Raw genomic sequence first — 21,412 nt, 5'->3', positions numbered from 1 at the left:
AGATACCTAATATATATTTATTCACGTCTTGCGTGTACACGTGTAAGTAATTATACATAAGATCCATTTGCAACATGAAAGTAATGGTGCTTTGATTTAACTACAAAAAATGTAACTTTTTTTTGTAAACTTCCAGTTACTGTCAGTCTAATCGGAGGTCACACAGCGGGTCTCCCTTTTTCCTAAAGGTACCCTATTTTTTTTGTTTTCCTATAAGCACTGCAAAGCCGAAGATTTTCCCTAAATGTACCCTAAAACAGTCAGTTTCCACTTGAAACCCACCCCCCTATCTTGGCCATCCAGTTATTTTTTTTTTTTAGAAACTAAAACGGACTGAAAAATCAATTTTATACTTGAGAATAGTGTTTTTACTTCCAACCTAACGTAATAACAAAAATAAAATACACCGAATCTCAAAACCGTCTTATATTTCAAAAAAGCATCATTTTTACGGTTTATTGTTAATCGAGTGTCGTGATCTACGGAACGTATGCGCTCATCCCAAATTATTTTGTACCTACGTTTAGCTGGAAATATAAACATTGTTCTTAAGCATTTAAATATATCAGTCCATTTCAGTTTATGCAAAAAAAATAAGAAATTAAGATTAAAAAACATCGAATATTTCAATCGTCCCCCGGCACGTGTTAATAATAGTCGTATATTTTTTGGGGTGCGGTCGAAAGAATTCAAAAACGTCCGAAGGAACGAACACTCTAGCGTGTATCCAATTTTGCTCTATTTGATCATAATACTCCCTATTTCCCCAAAAAAGCCTGTAATTATATTTTAATAATTTTTTACTGCGCAATGTTTAAGTAACAAGAAAAAAGAAAAAAAGTTAACCGTGACAATCCATATTAACGGCCGCTGTATTGTGATACGTAGCGTTAATATATAATTTCGTTTACAAGTTTCCACTTCGCAAATCAGACCGCATTGCTAGAGCGTATCTCGCGCCTATACGATATTATAGACAGTGTCATTAGATTTCGAAATTGTCTACAATGCGTGCATCCTCCTATATCATCTTGTAGTAAAAACGTATATATGTAAATGTATGCGGTAATACGTTACGTGCGTATCGGCAGTATAAAAATATTAACAATTCTGATTTATGACCACTTCAAACGAAGTAGGTGTCCCCGGGTCAATACAGACTATTGCTCTCACTTGTGGCGGTGATGAGCTCGCGTGCACGCACATGTGTAAACAAATATTACAATTTAGTACACATCGACTTTATGTACGAGCTTCCAGAATGCGGCCAAAATGATAGTATGTATTAGGATTTAGGACGAGCGCCTTCTAAACACTCAGTTAGTTGGCTCGCTGAACAGATTCTCGCAACTGCATCCAATTGCTATATCGGCGAAGTTCTGTGTTGTATGACTTTGTATTGCCTGATATTACATACGTCTACTACCGTGCCTTCGGCTAAAAACCCTAGAGAAGAAAATGAAAAGGAAGAACGATAACAGCGGAGGAGCTACGAAAGTAAATGGAAATTAATCAATCAATTATCTCACCTTCGTATTAAAATTAATTTTTGTACGAAGTCGATTGTTTGCAGCTTGTTTGCTGAAATTTCTGATGAAGCTTTGATATCGTCAGTGTTCTCAATCATTGAAACCTCTCATCACCCTGCATTATGATGCATTGTGATACATGAACTGCGGGGTTGAGACAGGAGCGTGAGGATCGATCTCATCTGCAGAAACGGTAGTCAAAAGACGTTGTAGGATTCCCGGGAGTCTTTCCTTATCTCCAATTGGGGGCAAGTTGATGAGAGGAGTCGATGATGGCTCCTTCGCCTCCTCCGCATCCCCTTCTGGCTTCTCTCATTTCGTTCTCTTCGTCTGAAATGGAATCGCGACGATGATCGCCGTTCGGCGGCCGCATGGCATCGGGTAGGGGAAGCGAATGGGTCAGGGCAACTGGAAGAGATCAAACGGCTCGTGGTCGATGCTAAGGATGATGACCCCCTCAATCCCGAGTTCCAGCATCTGCTAAATAGATGACACGAAGTAGCTCGAGAGTCTAGTTGCCCTCAGCCTCAGCTAGAGGTGGGTCGGCTCCTAGGCGCTGCTACCAGTGTAACTACGCTAAGGCATCACCGTCAACAGAGAGTGACAAGTAACCGAAGACCGATAACGAGGAAGAGGAAGAAAAATCACCTGTCATGACCGGGAGAAGCGGCCGAACCCGGCTCCTTCTTCTGGGGATTGCCGCCTTCCTGGTCCTCCTGGAAAGCACCGAAACCCAGGCGGCGAGAACCAAGATCAGGCATCACCGTATAAGACCGGTTCAGGCTCAACAGCCGGACAATGCACGTAACACCGATTATGACTATGAACCTGAGTACTACGACACCTACGACGACTACGAGGAGCAAATCAAGAACGGTCAGTTTACCATTCATACCCTTAAATTCATTCCTGGGATTCGTCTCCCGACCTCTCCTTTCACTACCCATCACCGAACCAAGCTCATATCACCTCTAGTCGCTGCTTTTCTTCAATCCCAATAATCACAGATTTCTGCAGCTCTTCTGCACTTTCATTTATGTCTGTCGCACCCTCTTGTCTACGATAGATTATTAAACGGATTATTCTGATCAATTGTCAATGATTTCGCATTGAATCGCACGAAATATGGTTGGTATCCCATTGAAATAAATTGAAATATAAACATTTCGTTTACCCTGGATAACCAGTAGGTACATCTTGTGCATCTTGTGCAAGTACTGGTTGGACTTGAACGGGTACCTATATCTATTCGAGCGAGGTCAATTGTTACACGAATCGCGATACGAGGATGAAAAAGTGAGGATATAATCTTTAAGTTTGTCAAAAAATTGTATAATGTTACTGTTACTGGATCCCCGTACCGTAGTGCTGATTATTCTACAGTGACGCCAGTCAACGACTCTGCAAGAGTTTATGTTTGCTTTATTTTCATCAAGCGCCGAGGTTCCGGCACGTGCTAGAGTGTAAGTCGTACGATTTAATGGGCTTACGTCTCTGCGTAGAACGGTTTTATTGTAATTAATACGCATATATGTTTGCGTGTTCCTACACACCATGGATCCGCCGATGAATTTTGATTTGCATATTTTTGCCTATCATAAATCAAGAGTTGTCCATTTTAAAACAAAGGGAATGGAATTGATCAATCGACACAGTTTCAAGCTATCGGATGTACAGAAATTCATTCTGGAGCAAAATATTTTTTTGTTCTAGGCTCGATTCATATATTACATACGCATATATATAAATTATAGTAGGATGTGATGAAAAAGTGTTTCTTACAATCTGTAACTAATTTCGAAGATTAATTCATCTCCATTGGAATACCGTTGAGTTCGGATTAAACGCCGGCATTTAATTCGTTGAATATCTTATAGATATATGTTTTTCTGCGCGTCCCCTCGTGCTTTCGCAATGATCGTCTAGTAGGATATGAGAAATCCTAAATTTAGCTGAATTTTTCTAAATCGTCACAAACATCGCGCTCTATTTCTATTACAGATTCCCTTAACAAGTAACGCGCATGCTAACGAATCCTTATCGTAAGGTTCAGAGGTTGATATGTCGTTAAATCTAATCTTCAGGTCCCTCAAGGCGCCATCAGCGCCAAAGCGTTTAATCATCGCTACATCTTGGTGTTTATCATAACCATTATACAGTCATACATTGTAAATTATTTCGTGACTATCCGCAGAATATTACGAAATTTTATTATGTTCATATATTATGTAGCCGGCGTACACATCGCTCACACAATTACGGTCAATATAACATGAAATGTGCCACTAGGCAATCTCGTGAAGCGATTGTATCTGCGATAATCGTCCATGCGCACGTTAAAAACTCGGCTAGCGTTAAACTGGACCAAAGTTTGTTCTTTCGAGCGCGGAAATGCGCCGAAGTGGCTTAAAATTGAATGACGAACGAAAGATGTCCGAGTTGCAGTAGGTCATCATCCACCCGTCGACCGACTCTTATCATTTTCTTTTCTTCGCCGTATCTTAATCGTGACAACGGAATGCGGTACAATTTCCTCAAGAGAAATGCCCCTGATTCAATTGAGACTCTACTCATTGGATCCGCGACTCTCCGTTAATTAATCCGGACATAACTTTATAATCTTTCACCGCCTAAGCCATAAGCTTAAACAATTAAACAATTAGTACATATACAACTAGGAAGTTGAACCATGCAAGAGGAAACAGTACCTCGCATCAATTAATGTACTTTAAATTTAACTGTAGTTTTATATAAGAAATATCACTAGTTTGGTTATTAGAAAATATTGAACAATTTTTACTTTTTCTTTTACTTCTTCATCAGAAACGCAGCCGTCCGTAAGTCCCGTACCAGAAGAAAACGGTGCCCCGCCAGTAAGACCAACGTCTGCATCGTCTGGATCAACATCATTTGGTGAAAACTTGGGTAATATAATATTGTCGTAAATTTGACGTTTTCAGGTTCGTTTCCAGGATTTGCATCATACAGTTACAGAACATTTTTTTCCATTAATTTTTTCGACGTAATGCAGAAACGTTATTTATGTGCCGGGGCTTGAATACGTTTATAAAATACATTTGCGAAAGTGTTTCTTGTAAACATATCTCTTATGCAGTAGAAATTTGCGGAGTACTCTCCGATTTCCGACGAGTTAAGCTTCGAAAAATTAATACTTTGTTCGCATCAAGTCTTCCGCCATTTAATGAATCAATTCCCATTCTGAGCATATTTATATTTGTGATTCACAGTCGGTCCGAGACTGCCCGGAAGTGCGCCGACAACATCATCCCCTGATAATCCGCCGACTGAGACAGTTCCGGAATCGCCGGAACCACCAAGCGGAGGTGACGTAATTATATACATATACCTATTTTACACGATGACTGACACATGTATCGTATGAATCACTCAAAAATCGCCCCTATAACGTATTGTCTTAATTAACTAATTTACCCTGCTGGATGACTTCCTCATCGTTTCGAACATTTCGGGATCTATGCTCTTTCTTTTTTTTTTCTACGTTTATCACGAAGACTGTGACAATGGGCAACTTTTCCACTTGGGATTCTGGTGTATTACTTATTCTATTTCCTTTTTCACCCCCTCATTATGCATTTTCATCACCTAGCCGTAATAAAAAGAAATTGAATTTATTAGGTAGGAAGGTATCTGAATATATTCAGGATGTGACGACCTACCCTTCTTCCAATTCACAGCAACATCTAGAAGACATTTTTATCGCTGAAAAAAATAAGAGATAAATTAACAGAAATATGACTCGAGCAATGACAAAATAGCTTTGATTCTTAAACCGTTAGAAAGGAATTAATCTGGTTAGTAAGTTGATTTCTTTCCGATGAGTATAATTGCCTGTAAACGTGTAGGTGGTGACAACGTTGGCTGCACATTCGATGGGGTGCCCCATGGAGCCGACGATGAATGGAAGCCAGACCGTTGCACATCGTGCCGCTGTATTCGGGGAAAAGCTGAATGTTCCCAATCGATTCCATGCCTATCAGGTTACGTCGAATGATACTTAATTTTGTAATATTCTTTTCGCGGCTAATGACATGTTTGATCATCGCGTTTTACTATAAAATTTAAAACTTTTATCTGTGAGTTGTCTTCGCGATGTGCGATTGAATATTATTTCTCTTTTCCTAGTTCGCGCCCTTAATAATTATTCAGAAGCGCGTAGTTGATTGAGGGGGTGAATAAAAAAATACACTTTTATAAATAATAAAAAAAAAAAAAGAATCAGTCTCCTTTTCCCTACGGCCCCTCAGTTTTGATTTGAATGTCTCTCTTCAACGGTGAAACTTGAATTTTGTATAATTTTCAGGTGGAAATTGCGACGGTGTGGTCTGTGTCCAGATATCCTGTGAGACAGAACAATACATTCCTCTGGGCCAGTGCTGTCCCGTATGCGCAGGTATTCGATAGTATCAATACACACTAGGGTGGTGCATTTTTGAACTTTTTTTTTAAGGCGCCACTCAAATAATCTGTGATAAATATTAGAAAAAATAAAATTGTCGAAAAACCTGGAGGAGGTAGGAAAATATTTAGAGGTCGCTACCAATTATTGTAATATTTTTTATTTATTTTCACGTCTACACCGTACGGGCTTGTACGTATATATTAGTTTATTTTTTCCGTATCGTGGTCCAATCAATCGTTCACCAATGAACACCAAATCCCGCCTAACAATTCCGTAATCGTCTCGGAGAAATTTGGATAACAGTTTTTGTTACCGAAATAGAAGTATCGCATCACCTTAATGTTCCTACTTCGTTTTCAGCACTTATTTTTACGAACAATGATTAATTGAACCACGATACGAAAAAAAATAAACGAATAACAAGTCCGTAAGGTGTACATATAAAAATAAATAAAAAATATCACAATAATTGGTAGTGACCTCTGAATATTTAGGAAAGGTAGGAACCTCCTCCAGGTTTTACGACAATGTCTTTTTTCAATATTGGTCGCAAAATTTTCGAGTGGCATGTTAAGAAAAAAAAAATCAAATATGAACCACCCCAATACACACGCACGCACACAATATTTGTTTGGCTTGGATAATGTTGACGTCATTCAAAAGATACGACACGCGACATGTAACAACGAAGCTATCATGACTGGTCCACCATGGACATATTTTTGCTTCAAAATTACTTGCAAGAATAAGTCATTCATCATAGCCAAAAGAACTGAAATTGCAGACATCGATTTAGAGTTAACCGCATGTTTCAGAGCCTGGACCAATAACAGGAGGAGCCGCTTCCCTAGTGAGTAGATCAACGATACTCTATTTCCATTCCTATGTCAGCCTAATTTTTTTTCCTCTGAATCAATTTCATCCATTCATTCGTCTTCGTTAAATTTCAGCAACCAAATTTACCGTCAGGAATTCTTCCGGGAGAGAGCAATCGGGTCAATTCAATTGCAGTCTCCGGTCCAAGGGTACGTAAAACGTTGAACAACTCTACGCTCAGTCCTTTTGACATTTGCTTCAGGCTCATCATTTGTAAATAAATTTCAGGGAGAGCCGGGACGCCCGGGAGACGGCGGTCGTCAAGGAGACGCGGGATTTCCGGGAACCCCCGGCACTCCAGGCATTCCTGGACCACCCGGACCTCCGGGACCCGCACCTGACGTAAGTTACATAATTTACTTACGCAGAAAATCTTAGCTTTCGTTAATATACCAAGGCGATGTGAAAATCGACATGTTTTCTTTATCGCCACTCTAGGTGTCCCTGTACTATCAACAACTCGCCTTGTCGCAAGCTGGACAAGACAAAGGTCCTACAGGAGCTGCCGCACCTTTGTACGGAGGTCCTGACGCATATGCTTATATGCAAGCTCAGGTTGGTCCCGTTGGACCCCGCGGGCCTCCAGGTACGTACTGTTTTCTCAAACACATACTGGTATCACGCTCTTCTACAAGTTTTAAACATGATCGATTCTGCGTTCTCCACAAGGACCGAACGGCAATCCCGGTCCTCAGGGCTTCCAAGGAATACGAGGCGAGCCCGGAGAACCCGGACCCATGGGACCAACCGGCCTGCCGGGACCTCGAGGATTAACCGGACTTCCCGGAAAGGATGTAAGATTTATCGTATCTATTCTTGTAACGGAACGATAACGTGTCGCGGAATAGGTACTCTTAGAGAATTTTTGAATTTCTATTCGTTATTTTCAGCGAAGAGTTTCCTTTTTCATTAAGACTCAATCCCATTGAGCTCCTTGACCGGTAAAAATTTTGGATTCATTGCACCGGTCCAAATTTCTTGCAGCATTAAAATTTCGATAGCAAAGTTGAAAATAGAGATAACCAAATTTCCCAAGCGGCGTTTTAAACGGGACAAATTCACCTTCGTTTTGCTTGTATAGAAATTTTTTTACGACTTTTTTACACCCGGTACGCACTTTTGATTAAAAAGTTCGAAAAATCAATGCTTCTCCTATGAGAAAAAGTAAGGCTTTCTAGGCGTGTGTAAATATCGAAAGAACCAAAGCAATAATTTTTCGAAATTATTTCAAACCAATTTGAGAGGTGCGACCATCGGAATTCGATTTTACTCTCCTTGAGGGCACGTCTAACGTACATCCTGGTCTTACACGTAAATTTAATATTGTTGCGAAGGGTAACGTTGGCGAGGACGGAGAGTCAGGGCCTCAGGGTTCTCCGGGCCCTATGGGCCCAAGAGGTCTACCGGGAATGCCTGGCCTTCCTGGTATGAAGGGACACCGTGGATTTCCTGGTCTGGACGGAGCGAAAGGAGAGCAAGGTCATTCGGGAGAGAAAGGATCTTCCGGTGGGCCGGGACCGATGGGTCCCATGGGGTTAATGGTAAGTCGAAACGCGACGTATTCTGTACCGTAAAGTCGCGTCCGGCATGTAACGTTTTCATTGTAACGCTAATTTTTGTTACTCAGATGAGAACTTACCGGTCGCACTTTGGTGCGATTCCCTAATCATCTTAAATGGAATAAAGAACAGTAAAACGATGGCTGTTGGATGCCAGACGCGTCAGCGTTGATTTCCAAATAAATATACGATACGATATTAATAATCAGAGAATCCGCTGTTTGGCTGGCTAGGCTCAGGTACTTGCAATACTTGTAATGTTTGTTTCAGGGTCCAGCTGGTCCGCGCGGCGAGCGAGGGCGCGAAGGATCTCCGGGACCCCCGGGAATCCGAGGAATCGATGGCATTTCAGGGCCACCCGGAGTGCCCGTAAGTATTGAAGAGCTTTCGCAAATATATCGTTACGAAGGGTGGAATCACGCGTTTTGTCCCCCTTTCTAATGATCTATTAGTCATCATAGATAATAGACGTATAAGAGCTCTCATATATGTTTTGAAATGAATAAGGTTGCTGCGTCAACCAGCATCAATGTAAAAACTAGTCCTGTTTCACAACAGACTTTAAACTGAAAACATTAAACGCATTTTCCCATCTTTTAATTTTTTCCTGTCTCGTTCACTTCTTCATTGCTCAATGAACCCGTATTTAATTTCCGTAATACCGAAAAGTGTTACAATACAAGTGAACACTTGTACATTGGTAGTAGAAATGATCTAAGAATTATAATCCACCGTGTCTAATTTTGTACTTCAGGGTGTACCAGGAAAATCAGGACCTCCCGGTTTTCCGGGCAGCCCCGGTAATAAAGGGGATCAAGGTGCTCAAGGTTCTAAGGGCAGTATGGGTCTCCAAGGACCAAGAGGTAACGACAAGAATTTCGATCAAGATATTTCCTCCTCGATGCGCGCGTATTGACGTTGAGTGGAAACAAACTTTGACTTTTTTAAAAGGCGAATCTGGACGCCCCGGCCAACCTGGAGAATCTGGACCATCCGGGCCGCAAGGAAAAGATGGTTACCCGGGAGAAAAAGGGAGTACCGGAGCACCCGGGATGCTGGGACAACCCGGTTTTCCTGGAGTTCGGGGGCAGCCGGGGCTAGCTGGGAATCCGGGAACTCCGGGAGCGAAGGGGATGCCGGTAGGTAGAAGCCTTAATAACTCACGCAAAAATAACTTGTAAGAAAAATAACTTATGACAAACATAGACTAAACATAAAATGCTGTATCAAATTATGGCAAGAATGAAGTTAATTTTTATTTTTAAAAAACCGCTAATGATCAAAACTTCACATTAATGACAAGGCTACAGTTTGTTCGAGATATTAAATTTAATTTTCGATTTAAAAGAAAAAGTACCAAAAATAAACATATAAAATAAAAATTATTCTTCAAAATAACAAATTGAGTAATAATCACACATACATGTATTAAATAATATAAAAATTAAATACGAGTTATCTTTGTCATGAGTTATTTTTGTCTGGGTTATTTAGCCCTAGTAGCGAAAATTTCGCTCGCGTATTTAACTTCGTTTTTTCAATGCAAAGGGCTTGCCAGGCGAAAGAGGATACAAGGGTGAAATCGGGGCGAAGGGTGACTCCGGAGCTCCCGGTCCTCGCGGTATGCCCGGACCAGCCGGCAACGAGGGTAAAAGAGGAAAGCGAGGAATGCGAGGTTCCATCGGGGCCTCCGGGCCTCCGGGTGAACGCGGAATACCCGGTGTTCGTGGGCTTCCCGGTCCCGACGGCGCCTTAGGGCCCAAAGGTAATTTTTCCCCTTTTTCTGCATGTTCCGGTTACATGAAGATAGCCAACTGACAATTTGTCCCTTCGATATCTTAGGACAAACCGGAGATCGTGGACCCGTTGGAGGAAGTGGTCCAAAGGGTGCGACCGGAGATCCAGGGAGGCCAGGTCTGCAAGGCTTGCAGGTTTGTTGTGAAAGTTCTTTGCCCTACGTATGCGTAAATTGGATTTTACGGTCAAAATCATGCGCAATAGCGAATAAAATATAGTAAGCGCTACTAGCACAGAAAATTAAGAGAGAAAAACACTATAGAAATCACTACAGAATCAGTTCGAATAGAAAATTACAAGAAAATCAGAGTAATTCAATTCTTATTCTGCAGTTACGAGGTCGCTCAAAGATACGAAATTAATTAATTACTGAAATCATGCAGCCATTCGCACCTTTGCCGACTCTCGTGCGGTGAACCGCACTCGTGGTGTAAAACAGTGTTCTCCACACTAGATACCAAAAGTATTATTTCCCATCGCCAATTTAGAAACTTTCGTCAAGTGCTTCACATTTATTCGCTTTAACTACGTGTTCCTAGGGTCCTCGAGGGTTAATGGGACGTCCTGGTGGACCAGGAAAACCTGGGAATCCGGGAGAGCGAGGAATTCAGGGTGCGGACGGAAAGCCCGGTGATATAGGACCAATGGGACTACAGGGATTACCGGGACCCCTGGGACTTCCTGGAGACAAAGGATACCCGGTAAGCACCTATCGACTTCTCAAACGAGGACTTGCAAGTAGAAAATCTATTCGAAATCCGATATGTCCTTATCCTCGATAACCAAAGTTTGATTTGTAACTGAGTACCGATCGTTATCGGTCGGATTACCCATCAGTGATGATTCCAAACCCCTTCAGCCGGGTACTCAGAATCCATGAGGGTCAGTTTAGGAGGGAGTATGGTAATTGAAAAACAATCATTTGATACGTGATTAATTTAATAAGAATAATTTATTCTCCGTCTCTAGGAGATCACTAAGAGTAACAGAATTATAAATGTGCAGGTGCTGCAATCAACTTGTTTTTGTTACACTATGTCTACTAATGTCTAACATATATATAGTATAGATAACGGAGCGGCAATAATATATATCTGAAACGTTATGAAAAATATACGGATTAGCTAATCGTACGTGTTAGAGATCTAATATGCAGGCGAAGCCTGAATATCAGCGGAAGGCCGTTACCGTGAATCTACGGTGTACCTAGATGTATATCACTTGTAAAACATTCGCTTGTCTACTACAGGGAGAATCTGGAAGAGACGGTGAGCCAGGTGCACAAGGTCCACCGGGGCCGAGAGGTGACTCTGGTAAGGACGGACCATCGGGTGCACCAGGTCCTCAAGGACCGCCCGGAAGCGATGGAGGCCGAGGGCCACCAGGTCCCGCAGGTCCCAGAGGATTCCAGGTAGATGATTCACGACGGCGGAGGATTTAGCTGGTGCCGTGATGCCCGCTAAATGAATGCTCAATATGTTCATGTTTTATCTTCAATAACCGTGACGAACTTACTTTAACTAACGGTTATTTCGGGTCGATTGCGTTACATGTTACTCTTATGAATTCCGGTTTTAGACCTTAGGGGAACGGCTTAAGCCTTTATTATCTTAAATATTATGGTATATTATATTCAGGTATACAAAAGTTTCTCTCCTAATAGGGAATGCCTGGAAGCAGCGGTAACCCGGGAATGCCAGGGAAGGACGGAGAAGTAGGACTTCAGGGTCCACCCGGACTTCCGGGACCTTCTGGAAATCGAGGAGAACGTGGTTTTCCCGGGGAACGTGGTCCAGTCGGGTCACCCGGGGCACCGGGACTAAGGGGAGAATCAGGATCTCAGGGCAATGACGGATTTCCGGTAAGATTTCCAGACTTGTTGTTACTCGAAATAAATTTTGCCAGCACCCAGTAAACGCAAGATGGTTTAGAACACGTTTGCTTCACGTAAAGTTGGTCGGAAAATTAAACTAAATTTAAAAAAAATCTCACGTTAGCGGATTACGTGTATACTGTAATTTTTTTTAGACAACTATTACATGGTTTGTTTACGTGTAACCACGTTAATAATACGTGTAAGTTTCAGTGGTTCATTATCGTGAAAAAGTATCGTTTTATCCACACGAAGAGAAAAAAGTCTTTAAATCAACCGAGTCGATTTAATTGGATGAAAAATTGTTGCTTCAATCATTATTTTGCGAGAATAAATATACCGTAGTTAATATAATAAATTCAGTCAGGTCAAATCGGCGAACCGAGTTTTTTGAACTATGCGGTTGATTTGATTGAAAATTTGATAGGTCCAAAGACAAATATATCTCGTCATCCAAGTCAGCAAACGTTAACCCGAAGTCTGTGCGATAGTTTGGCAGAGTGGATATAGGCAATCAACGTTCTCCAAACACGTTGATGTGGATAGTGTAAAATAAGGGTAATACACGTGTTTTAAACGGTGAAAATTCCGTGAATCAGGCGGACATTTGTTTGTAACACGTGTTGTTTCAACATACTCGTACATTACACGTTTATTCTAAAAATGGTCATTTTATTATTCCACATTTCCTGGAATGATTTTTGCGATTTATCCAAACAATTTTCTGAAACTTTTGGTCACATTTAAAAAATGTTTTCATCATCACCCAATGGGAAATTAAAATTCAATAAAATGCTTTTATGACTCAGGGTACCCCAGGACCCAAGGGTGATAAAGGACACTCAGGACTGCCCGGGCTAATAGGATTGCCGGGACTTCGGGGCGCGCCAGGAATGCCTGGCGATAAAGGAGAAAGAGGATCGTACGGGCCCGTGGGTCCTGAAGGACCAGCAGGTAGATTGCCCACATGAAAATGACAAATCAATTCACTGCCATGCATAAGCTAGTCTGAACTTGAAATGTAGAAATACCGGTATTAAGATTCTCAGTAAAATTGCCATAAAAAAACACCATAATCTTACCGTAAATTGACGTCATGTTATTTCATCTAATAATCTTGTGTTGTGAAATTACGATCAGAATTTGTTTCGGTCGTTTTACGGCAAAAATAGTGCAACACCACCTATTTAGATACAAAAATATCGGTCACGTTTTTTTTTTTTTTTTTTTAGTAGGCAGCAGTAGCAGGTGATTTTTTTTAACTTTCCATGACGATAATTTTCGTTTTGTTTTTCAGTAGAAAGCAATATAACATTATGAACAGCCGATTATGAATATATTGATAAATTTATTATGGTTTTATTACAAAAATATATACCTAAAAAGATGATTCTTAGATTTCTTTTTAGTTATTCTTAGAATTTTTTCCTTAGATTAAGTATGTACTTTATGATGTGACCAATGTGGTAATTTTATTCGTAGTTACTTCACCAGTTTGCGACGGTAATAACGTGGTTAATTTACCGGTCACGTTTATCACTTACGTCTCTAGTCTGTAGTTCTGTATAACGGCTACTGAATTCGGGTGTAAAAGATTAATTACCACGTGTAATTAACGCTCACAGGAAGAATGGGCGAGCGTGGGCCGCAAGGACCAATGGGACAGCCGGGGCCACCCGGCGAACCAGCTGAGCGTGGAGACACCGGACCTCCGGGAGTCCCTGGTGAAGCCGGAGCTCCTGGTAACCCCGGAGAGAGAGGACCTCAAGGTCCCCAAGGCCTTCAGGGCTTCCCCGGACCGCATGGTCTTTCCGGATTGCCCGGTGTGAAGGGGGAGCGTGGGTATCAAGGATTGAAGGGAGACCAAGGGAGCCCTGGAGCGACAGGTATAACGAAACAGCTTCCTGCCGCCAGTGCTTGTGGAAATTCTTAAGAGTCAACCATAGTGATGTCTTTTATTTTTCTGACACTACCGCATGTGCACACTTACAAGTGATAGTGTCAGAAAAATAAAAGACATCACTATGATTGATTCATAAATTAGACTTGATTGATGGAATATTAGGCACCTGACCATCCGTTTTACTTGTAAACAGGAAATCCTGGGGAACCGGGACTCCCGGGTCTGGTCGGATTGACCGGAGCCAAAGGAGCTCGGGGCGAAGCCGGTACCAGGGGTGAACCTGGATTGATGGGTCCTCCGGGCTTGCCAGGACTACTAGGAGCTGCGGTAAGCACTTTGTTGATAATCACTTGAGTACAATCATATTATAGAAATGTGACCGTTTATTTTTTTCCTGAACTCAGGGTCAACCAGGCGCTCCGGGAGCTCCAGGTCTCGCGGGGCTACCGGGGGTCAAGGGAAGCCAGGGTGACACCGGTCGAACCGGCAATCCCGGACCGATGGGTAACCCTGGAATGCCAGGAGTGGAGGGTATGAAAGGGGAAAGTGGATCGGAGGGGCCGCCAGGCCTGAGTGGTCCACCGGGGCCGCAAGGACCGGCAGGAGACCGAGGAATGCCCGGACTACCGGGGCCCGCGGGAGCCGTCGGCCTCAGAGGGATGCGAGGTGCTCCAGTGAGTGAAGAAGCTTGTTGTTGTCGTAGATGGAGTTCCTCCGTGCCGAAAATTTTTGATAGATTGCCAATTCCGAAATTGTTCGGTTCGTTGTCCGGTTTATGTCAATAGATTTGGGTTCGGTGATGTCCGTAATTCGTACGAAATATATCTTAATCGAAATCCGAAATGTACGCGGTCCGACGGAAATAAGATCCGGATTTGATCAGGCCAAGTCCGGAAAGTGGGCCTTTATGGCTATGTTATGTACAACAACACCTTACACAACAATATCACGCAATACAATACACTTAAAACTTCGACTTGGTAAAATGCATTTACAAGTCGACAATACACTAATAACTCAAACGTAGAAACACATGACAGACACTTTTGGTAATTTCTGTATATACTAAACTTGAAATATTACACCACTTACGAGAAAGGATATCATGATTAAGATTCTGAATAACTCATTAGAAAACAATTTTTCCGTAAAACTGCATTTGGAAAATGGACTTGATTTTTCAAAGTTGATTATGTAGAAAATTTAAAAAATTTGTAATGGTTTAAATTGAATTAGACGAAATAGATTTCTAACACGGAAGTTCGTACAGATTACGAACTTGATCGATCCGGTTTCTGATTTAATTTTAATGCAGACGAACTACGGATCGAGGCGGAACAATTCCGACTTCAATATAGAAAATGGTTACAAAAATATTCTACAGAAATGATTCTGTAGAATATTTGCACTGCAGAACTGATTTCTGTAAAATCGATCTTTCTCCTGTCTGATGACGATAGCGAAAGTAAACAATCGACTTTGACAGGGTGAAACTGGATTACCCGGAAAACCAGGACCCGAGGGACCGCTAGGACCTAACGGAATGCCTGGCCCTGCCGGACCTCCAGGTCCTGGTGGTGAGGCCGGTCCAGAAGGGTCTCCGGGAAAACAAGGGCAACCGGGAATTGCTGGAAGGCCTGGTGACAAGGGACCGCCTGGTATGCCTGGATCGTCCGGAAATCCTGGACCAAGTGGATTGCCTGTAAGACACTTTCACTTACTACGTAGATACCCAATGTTGATCGAGTGCATTCGGAGAGGAAAATATAGTGCTCCGGGCAACACGCGTAATTATGTAGGTCTTGAACCCAATTGCCTCAAGTTGCGTCCTTGCTTGTTATTTTTATTATTGCAATAGAGTACATGATGGTATTCAATTATTGTCACTGTGTACACCAGTAATAATACTTAGATCACTGGGTGAACACGTATTGATTTCTTAAAGGTGCAAATACTGCATGGTCGTATCGTGATGGTTTTCCTACATAAAATCAGTATCTCTAGTATTTATCAGTAGGTAAGAGGTAAGAGCCGAGAAAGTTGCAACGACCTGCCCTGTATGTTATCAGTCAAACATTGAGGATTTGTTACTTGATATCAGCTCAAAAATTGACAAAATTGGGACCATTGATTATACGCTTTGTTCAGTTGCTCGTAAAGTTAATCAGCTTGTCGAAGATTATGACGTTCTGAAAAATAGCTACGAATCTTTTGATTCTCGGGTATCTGCAATTGAAAATAGTCAATGGTCGGTTAGTAAAGATCCTGTGAAACAACTTAACGAAGGTACTCAAATGATAATAAATAATAATTTGACGTTGAGAATATTGCAGTTAGACACACAGGCTATGGCAGATTAAATGACTGTAAGTGGAATGTATGTCACTCGTGCTGCGATTAATAAGGTGGAGCGTATGTGAAGGCCTGATAGAAATCGTGTAAACCGTCACGATATCGTGGTGAAATTTAGAGGCCAAAGCATGTGAATGATTTGATGGAGAACATTAAAATGTTCCTATCATCCTATCCAATCATCAAAGTTGGAACATTAATAAGTAGTCGTACTCGAGGGTCGGATGCCCAGTAAATCTACATCCACCAGCGTTATACAAACTTCGTCTATAAGTTAATAAACAATATCCCAATATTCTCCTAAAGAATATCTGGATATGCTATTTTGTGCTCTGTGCGCGTTATGCAGCTGATAATTAATCACCAATTAAATTATGGTCCTCAGTAGCTATTGAGCCATTAAAAAATGTTTTAGATCGCCAATCGAATTTTTCCAGTTTCTACAATTAATAAACGTAATTCTACAGCTAATAAATTAAAAGTATATCATATTAATGCTCAATCATTGAAGAATGAAAGATATTTCGAACTGTTCTCTTAATATTTTAGAACGCATCAGTATGACATTGTACCAGTCTACGAGATTTGATCGAATCATCTTACATCGGATAATCTAGTATCTTTGCCATCGTTTGTCTAAATTTGTATCTTGTCTAAATTTGAGGACGAGCATCCCGAGTATTTATTTGTGGAAGTGGCAGAATCATCTAAGCAAAAAATTTTGGTTGGTGTTTTTTATAAGCCACCTAATATAGATCACCTTGATGATCTTGAAGACGAGGTTGAAACTATTTTCATATTATTCAGCAATGTCATTATACTGGGACATTTTAATTCGGAGGATCAAATAGAACTTCTTATCTCTCTCAATATTTGAAACGTAGAATACGACAGTCTCGTCAGTACATTCTGTTTTGAAACCGACAGGGACCGCCAGGACAATCTGGACCACAAGGACCGGCGGGAGAAAGAGGCCTGAGAGGAGAAGCTGGCCCTCAGGGTGTCGAAGGACAACGGGTAAGGATCGGTGATAGCGCAATTATCGCAACTCCGAACTATCTTTAAACCCTACAATTTATCTAAATACCGCTATTTGTTTTTACTCAGGGTGCGACGGGTAAGCCGGGGCCTGTTGGTCCCGAGGGAATAAAGGGTGATCGCGGAGAGCCCGGGCCAACCGGTGCGAAGGGACACCGGGGGCTGATCGGGCTTCAAGGACTGCAGGGATCACCGGGTTTCCCTGGTGAAAAGGGAATGGTCGGAGCTCCTGGCCTGGATGGAAAGAACGGAGAGATTGGCGTGCGGGGTCTCCCAGGTAGAGACGGAAGCCAAGGGCCTCAAGGTATGCCTGGAAACACGGGGCCCAGGGGTCCGCCCGGAGAAGAAGGACGACACGGAGCAACTGGACCACCGGGACCACCAGGTCCCCCGGGACCCCCGGGAGAACTTGGCCTTGGCTACGACGCGGCATCTTTGGCTGCTCTTCTGAGTACGTAAATCAAGATTTTGTTCGTACTGTGATATGCGCAAGAGCTTGTTAAGTATTCAAACTTTTATCGCATGGACCGTTTATGCAGACGCTGGTCAGGGCCAGAGTAAGGGTCCCGACCCACTGAGCGGTGATGAACCAGCAAGGATATTCGGCAAGGATATCACCGAGGCAGAGCGCAAGGAACTTATAATGAAAGCGTACGAGCAGCTCAAAGCGTCCTTCCAGAAGTACGTCAAACCGGATGGGCAGAAACAATCGCCAGCAAAAACCTGTAGGGATCTTTTCGTCGCATACCCGGAAAAACCGAGTGGTGAGCGAATCGGAAATCATTTCGACAAGCAATTGTTAATTGGCGAAGGAATTTTAATATAGTATGAACACCCATACCCACGATCGAGTAACGACTAAAAAACACGTTGAAAATATTTCTTATTTCTTCCCCTTCGAAGGCGAATATTGGATAGACCCGAACGAAGGAGACCAGCGTGATGCAATCCTGGTTTATTGCGATATTGAAAATCGGAAGACCTGCCTGTTGCCGAAACCGCCTCAATCCCCGGAAATCACATATATCGGTAACGAACAGGAAGTTTGGCTGAGTGAGATGGAAAACGGAATGCAGGTAAAACTCGATGAGTAATTCGAAGAAGAGATATTCTATGGGAACTTGAAGTTATACCTTCACCTGTGAATAACTTTGAAAAAACCGATTGTAAATTGAATTTTTCACCGTATCGCAGATTACTTATAAGGCCGATACCAACCAGATAAGTTTTATGCAACTACTGTCCAGCCATGCTGAACAAAACGTTACTTACCACTGCAAAAATACCGTCGGCTACTTTGATTCCCAACGACGAACATACAGGCGGGGATTGAAGCTTCTTGCGTGGAACGACGTCGAGCTTACACCCCGTGGTAATCAGCGGCTGCGGTACGACATGATATTGGACGAGTGTCGGGTACTGAAGTTTTAATTCAATTTTTCTTTAATTAAGATTCGAGAAAATTGTGTCAATACTGGAACGTATAACTAGATGAAGACCCCAACGAATAGAAAGATGTTACCATGTAAACTAGATTAAATAGTTCGTTCATTGGCCATTTTCATTTATTGGCAGAATCGAACTATATTACTTCAGATTTCCTTGCAATTTTACTAATTTTTTTCCCTCAACACGCAGGAACGTTCTCACCAATGGGGCAAGACGATGATCAGTTATCAAACGGACAAACCGGTTCGTCTGCCGATATTAGACGTTGGCTTGAGGGACGTTGGTAAGCAGGATCAGAGATTTTCAGTGGAAATTGGTCCCGTGTGCTTCAGATAAAAATCGATTGATGGTGATTCTATGGCATTTGTCTACCTGAATGACCGGCTTACCACGCGTTCTATTGTATGATTTTTGTATTTTGAATACATGCTATTTTGAGCACTAATGGTTATTTTTCATTCGTATATAACGTTCAAAATATACGCATATGACAATTTTGCAATTCAAATGTATACCAATACGCATATAAATACTTGAATATACACATATCTGAACAATATAACGTATATCTACATGAATTAAGCGTTGTACGTAATTACAGATGTAAGATGATTACGGATCGCAAATATCTATACATTTATACATATAATGAAGCATATGGTACCGACCTGTACAGTTACAATTATTGAGATCGTTCAGAATAATTGTTATACTTGTTATAAAAATGAATGATGTGACATGTAATGTAGTACATGTTATGTAGTACATTATTTGATATTGCACTACGAATATATTAGTTGAGCGACTGCAGCAGAATGCATGTAAAAGTCTCACACTGCCAGCATATGATCTAGGTATATTCATATTTTACGCTAAGGATAAGTAAGTTTGCACCTCTTATGACTTAAGTTAATCGAAACAAATTTAGAGTTATCTCGAATAGGAATCTTCGGCGGAGAATTCTTCAACCTAGGATATCACTTATTTTACTCACTACATAAATACACATAATTGTACTCATTGCACGACATTTAATCTATAGGAGTTAAGTATTAATTTGTAAATACACAATACACCAATATAAACGTACGCTTGGACTATTTTTTTGAAAATTGGTTGCACCATGTAAGTAGATATTTATGGCGCTCTCGAAATATATATTATCTGATGGATATTCACGCATCACATGCCGATGTCTACTGGTAGAATTGATTGCCCCCCACAAATCTTCGAACGTGACGTTCGAAGTGACGTGACAATTAAGAGGTTTGAAACACTGACTTTCTGCAATTCGATGTTGACTGTGATTCCTAGTGATCATACCCGACTTATCAGATGAGAACCAGCAAGTTGTTGATTTCGGTGTCTCGGTTGGTCTTATGATGAATGCAAGTATTTTTATAAAAGTATTTGGAATACAAAAATTTGTTGGGCAATGCCAGAATGAGAGTGAGGACATATTTCAGGCGGTCGGTAATGTTCGCATGTCGTTGAGATTATCATCTATTGAGTCGTTCTTTGACGTTCAACACGATTATGCTTGGAAAATGCGACGTCAAAAGCTACACTTATTCGGAAGTTTGGTCGTGATAACGACATGTAGTACTCTTAATGCATTAATAAGACCTTCGAAAATTCAAACTAGACATCTGGAATCTCGAAAGGCTGCTAGCGATGACCATACTGAAAAAAAATTTATTTTCTGACTGTAACTCTTGATGCGTTCATCGCAGCCTATTTTCGCCAAAAATGCAAAGGGGTTAGCCTTACTTTTTCTTCATTTTTGGAGCCGAAAATTTTTGGTCTCAGATTCGATTTGAATGACCCTCTCCTGACTAATCGGACCCCCAGGAACTCAGAAATCGCAGCGAAAAGTGCGTGGGATCAACAGGAAAGAAGTTACGAAGAGAAAAGCACCTGCTGAAAAATGTCGAAAACACGGGTTTTCGTTTTTTGGCTCTCACTTTTGATGCGTTGATCGCAGCGTATTGGGACTGCGCCCAATCGATTTCTCTCGCAAAATTACGTCGGAATAGTGCCTGAAAGAATTGATTCCAGCACTTTCCAAAATCGCGAAAATTTTCGCCAAAAATACAAAGGGGTTAACCTTCCTTTTTTTTTGACCAAAAAATTTTTCGTCTCAGAATTGATTCGCATGACTCTTTCCCGACCAATTGGACCCCGAGGAACTCAGAAAACGCAGCGAAAAGAGCGTGGGATCAACAGGAGAGAAGTTACGAAGAAAGAAGCACCTGCTGAAAAATGTCGAAAACACAGGTTCTCGTTTTTCGGCTCCAACTTTTGATGCGTTGATCGCAGCGTATTGGGACTGCGCCCAATCGATTTCTCTCGCAAAATTACGTCGGAATAGTGCCTGAAAGAATTGATTCCAGCACTTTTCGAAATCGCGAAAATTTTCGCCAAAAATACAAAGGGGTTAACCTTCCTTTTTTTTTGACCAAAAAATTTTTCGTCTCAGAATTGATTCGTATGACTCTTAGCCGACCAATTGGACCCCGAGGAACTCAGAAAACGCAGCGAAAAGAGCGTGGGATCAACAGGAGAGAAGTTACGAAGGAAGAAGCACCTGCTGAA

At 41.6% G+C, this 21,412-nt stretch overlaps 1 protein-coding gene across 2 annotated transcripts; it reads left to right on the top strand.

Annotated features, from left to right (window-relative positions):
* Positions 1-1,974: 1,974 nt before the first annotated feature.
* Positions 1,975-20,004, top strand: LOC124217155 (collagen alpha-1(II) chain). Of its 2 annotated transcripts, XM_046622508.2 has the most exons (30): positions 1,975-2,405; positions 4,353-4,454; positions 4,778-4,873; positions 5,414-5,548; positions 5,872-5,961; positions 6,786-6,820; positions 6,921-6,995; positions 7,075-7,188; positions 7,285-7,432; positions 7,516-7,640; positions 8,181-8,387; positions 8,676-8,774; positions 9,160-9,268; positions 9,357-9,544; positions 9,954-10,170; positions 10,248-10,336; positions 10,742-10,903; positions 11,452-11,613; positions 11,866-12,063; positions 12,885-13,029; positions 13,701-13,961; positions 14,172-14,305; positions 14,383-14,652; positions 15,465-15,680; positions 17,258-17,347; positions 17,438-17,819; positions 17,908-18,132; positions 18,272-18,444; positions 18,563-18,784; positions 19,007-20,004. In XM_046622508.2, the coding sequence occupies exons 1-30, from the start codon at positions 2,183-2,185 to the stop codon at positions 19,151-19,153; spliced, it is 4,839 nt and encodes a 1,612-aa protein (XP_046478464.1). In that variant the 5' UTR covers positions 1,975-2,182; the 3' UTR covers positions 19,154-20,004. The 2 variants fall into 2 exon arrangements, with proteins under 2 accessions (XP_046478464.1, XP_046478473.1); XM_046622517.2 differs by lacking the exon at positions 5,414-5,548 and having other exon boundaries at positions 1,978-2,405.
* Positions 20,005-21,412: the final 1,408 nt, after the last annotated feature.

The sequence above is a fragment of the Neodiprion pinetum genome, chromosome 1 (genome assembly GCF_021155775.2).
Source record: "Neodiprion pinetum isolate iyNeoPine1 chromosome 1, iyNeoPine1.2, whole genome shotgun sequence".
Lineage (NCBI taxonomy): Eukaryota > Metazoa > Arthropoda > Insecta > Hymenoptera > Diprionidae > Neodiprion > Neodiprion pinetum.
This window is presented reverse-complemented; position numbering and strand designations above follow the sequence as displayed.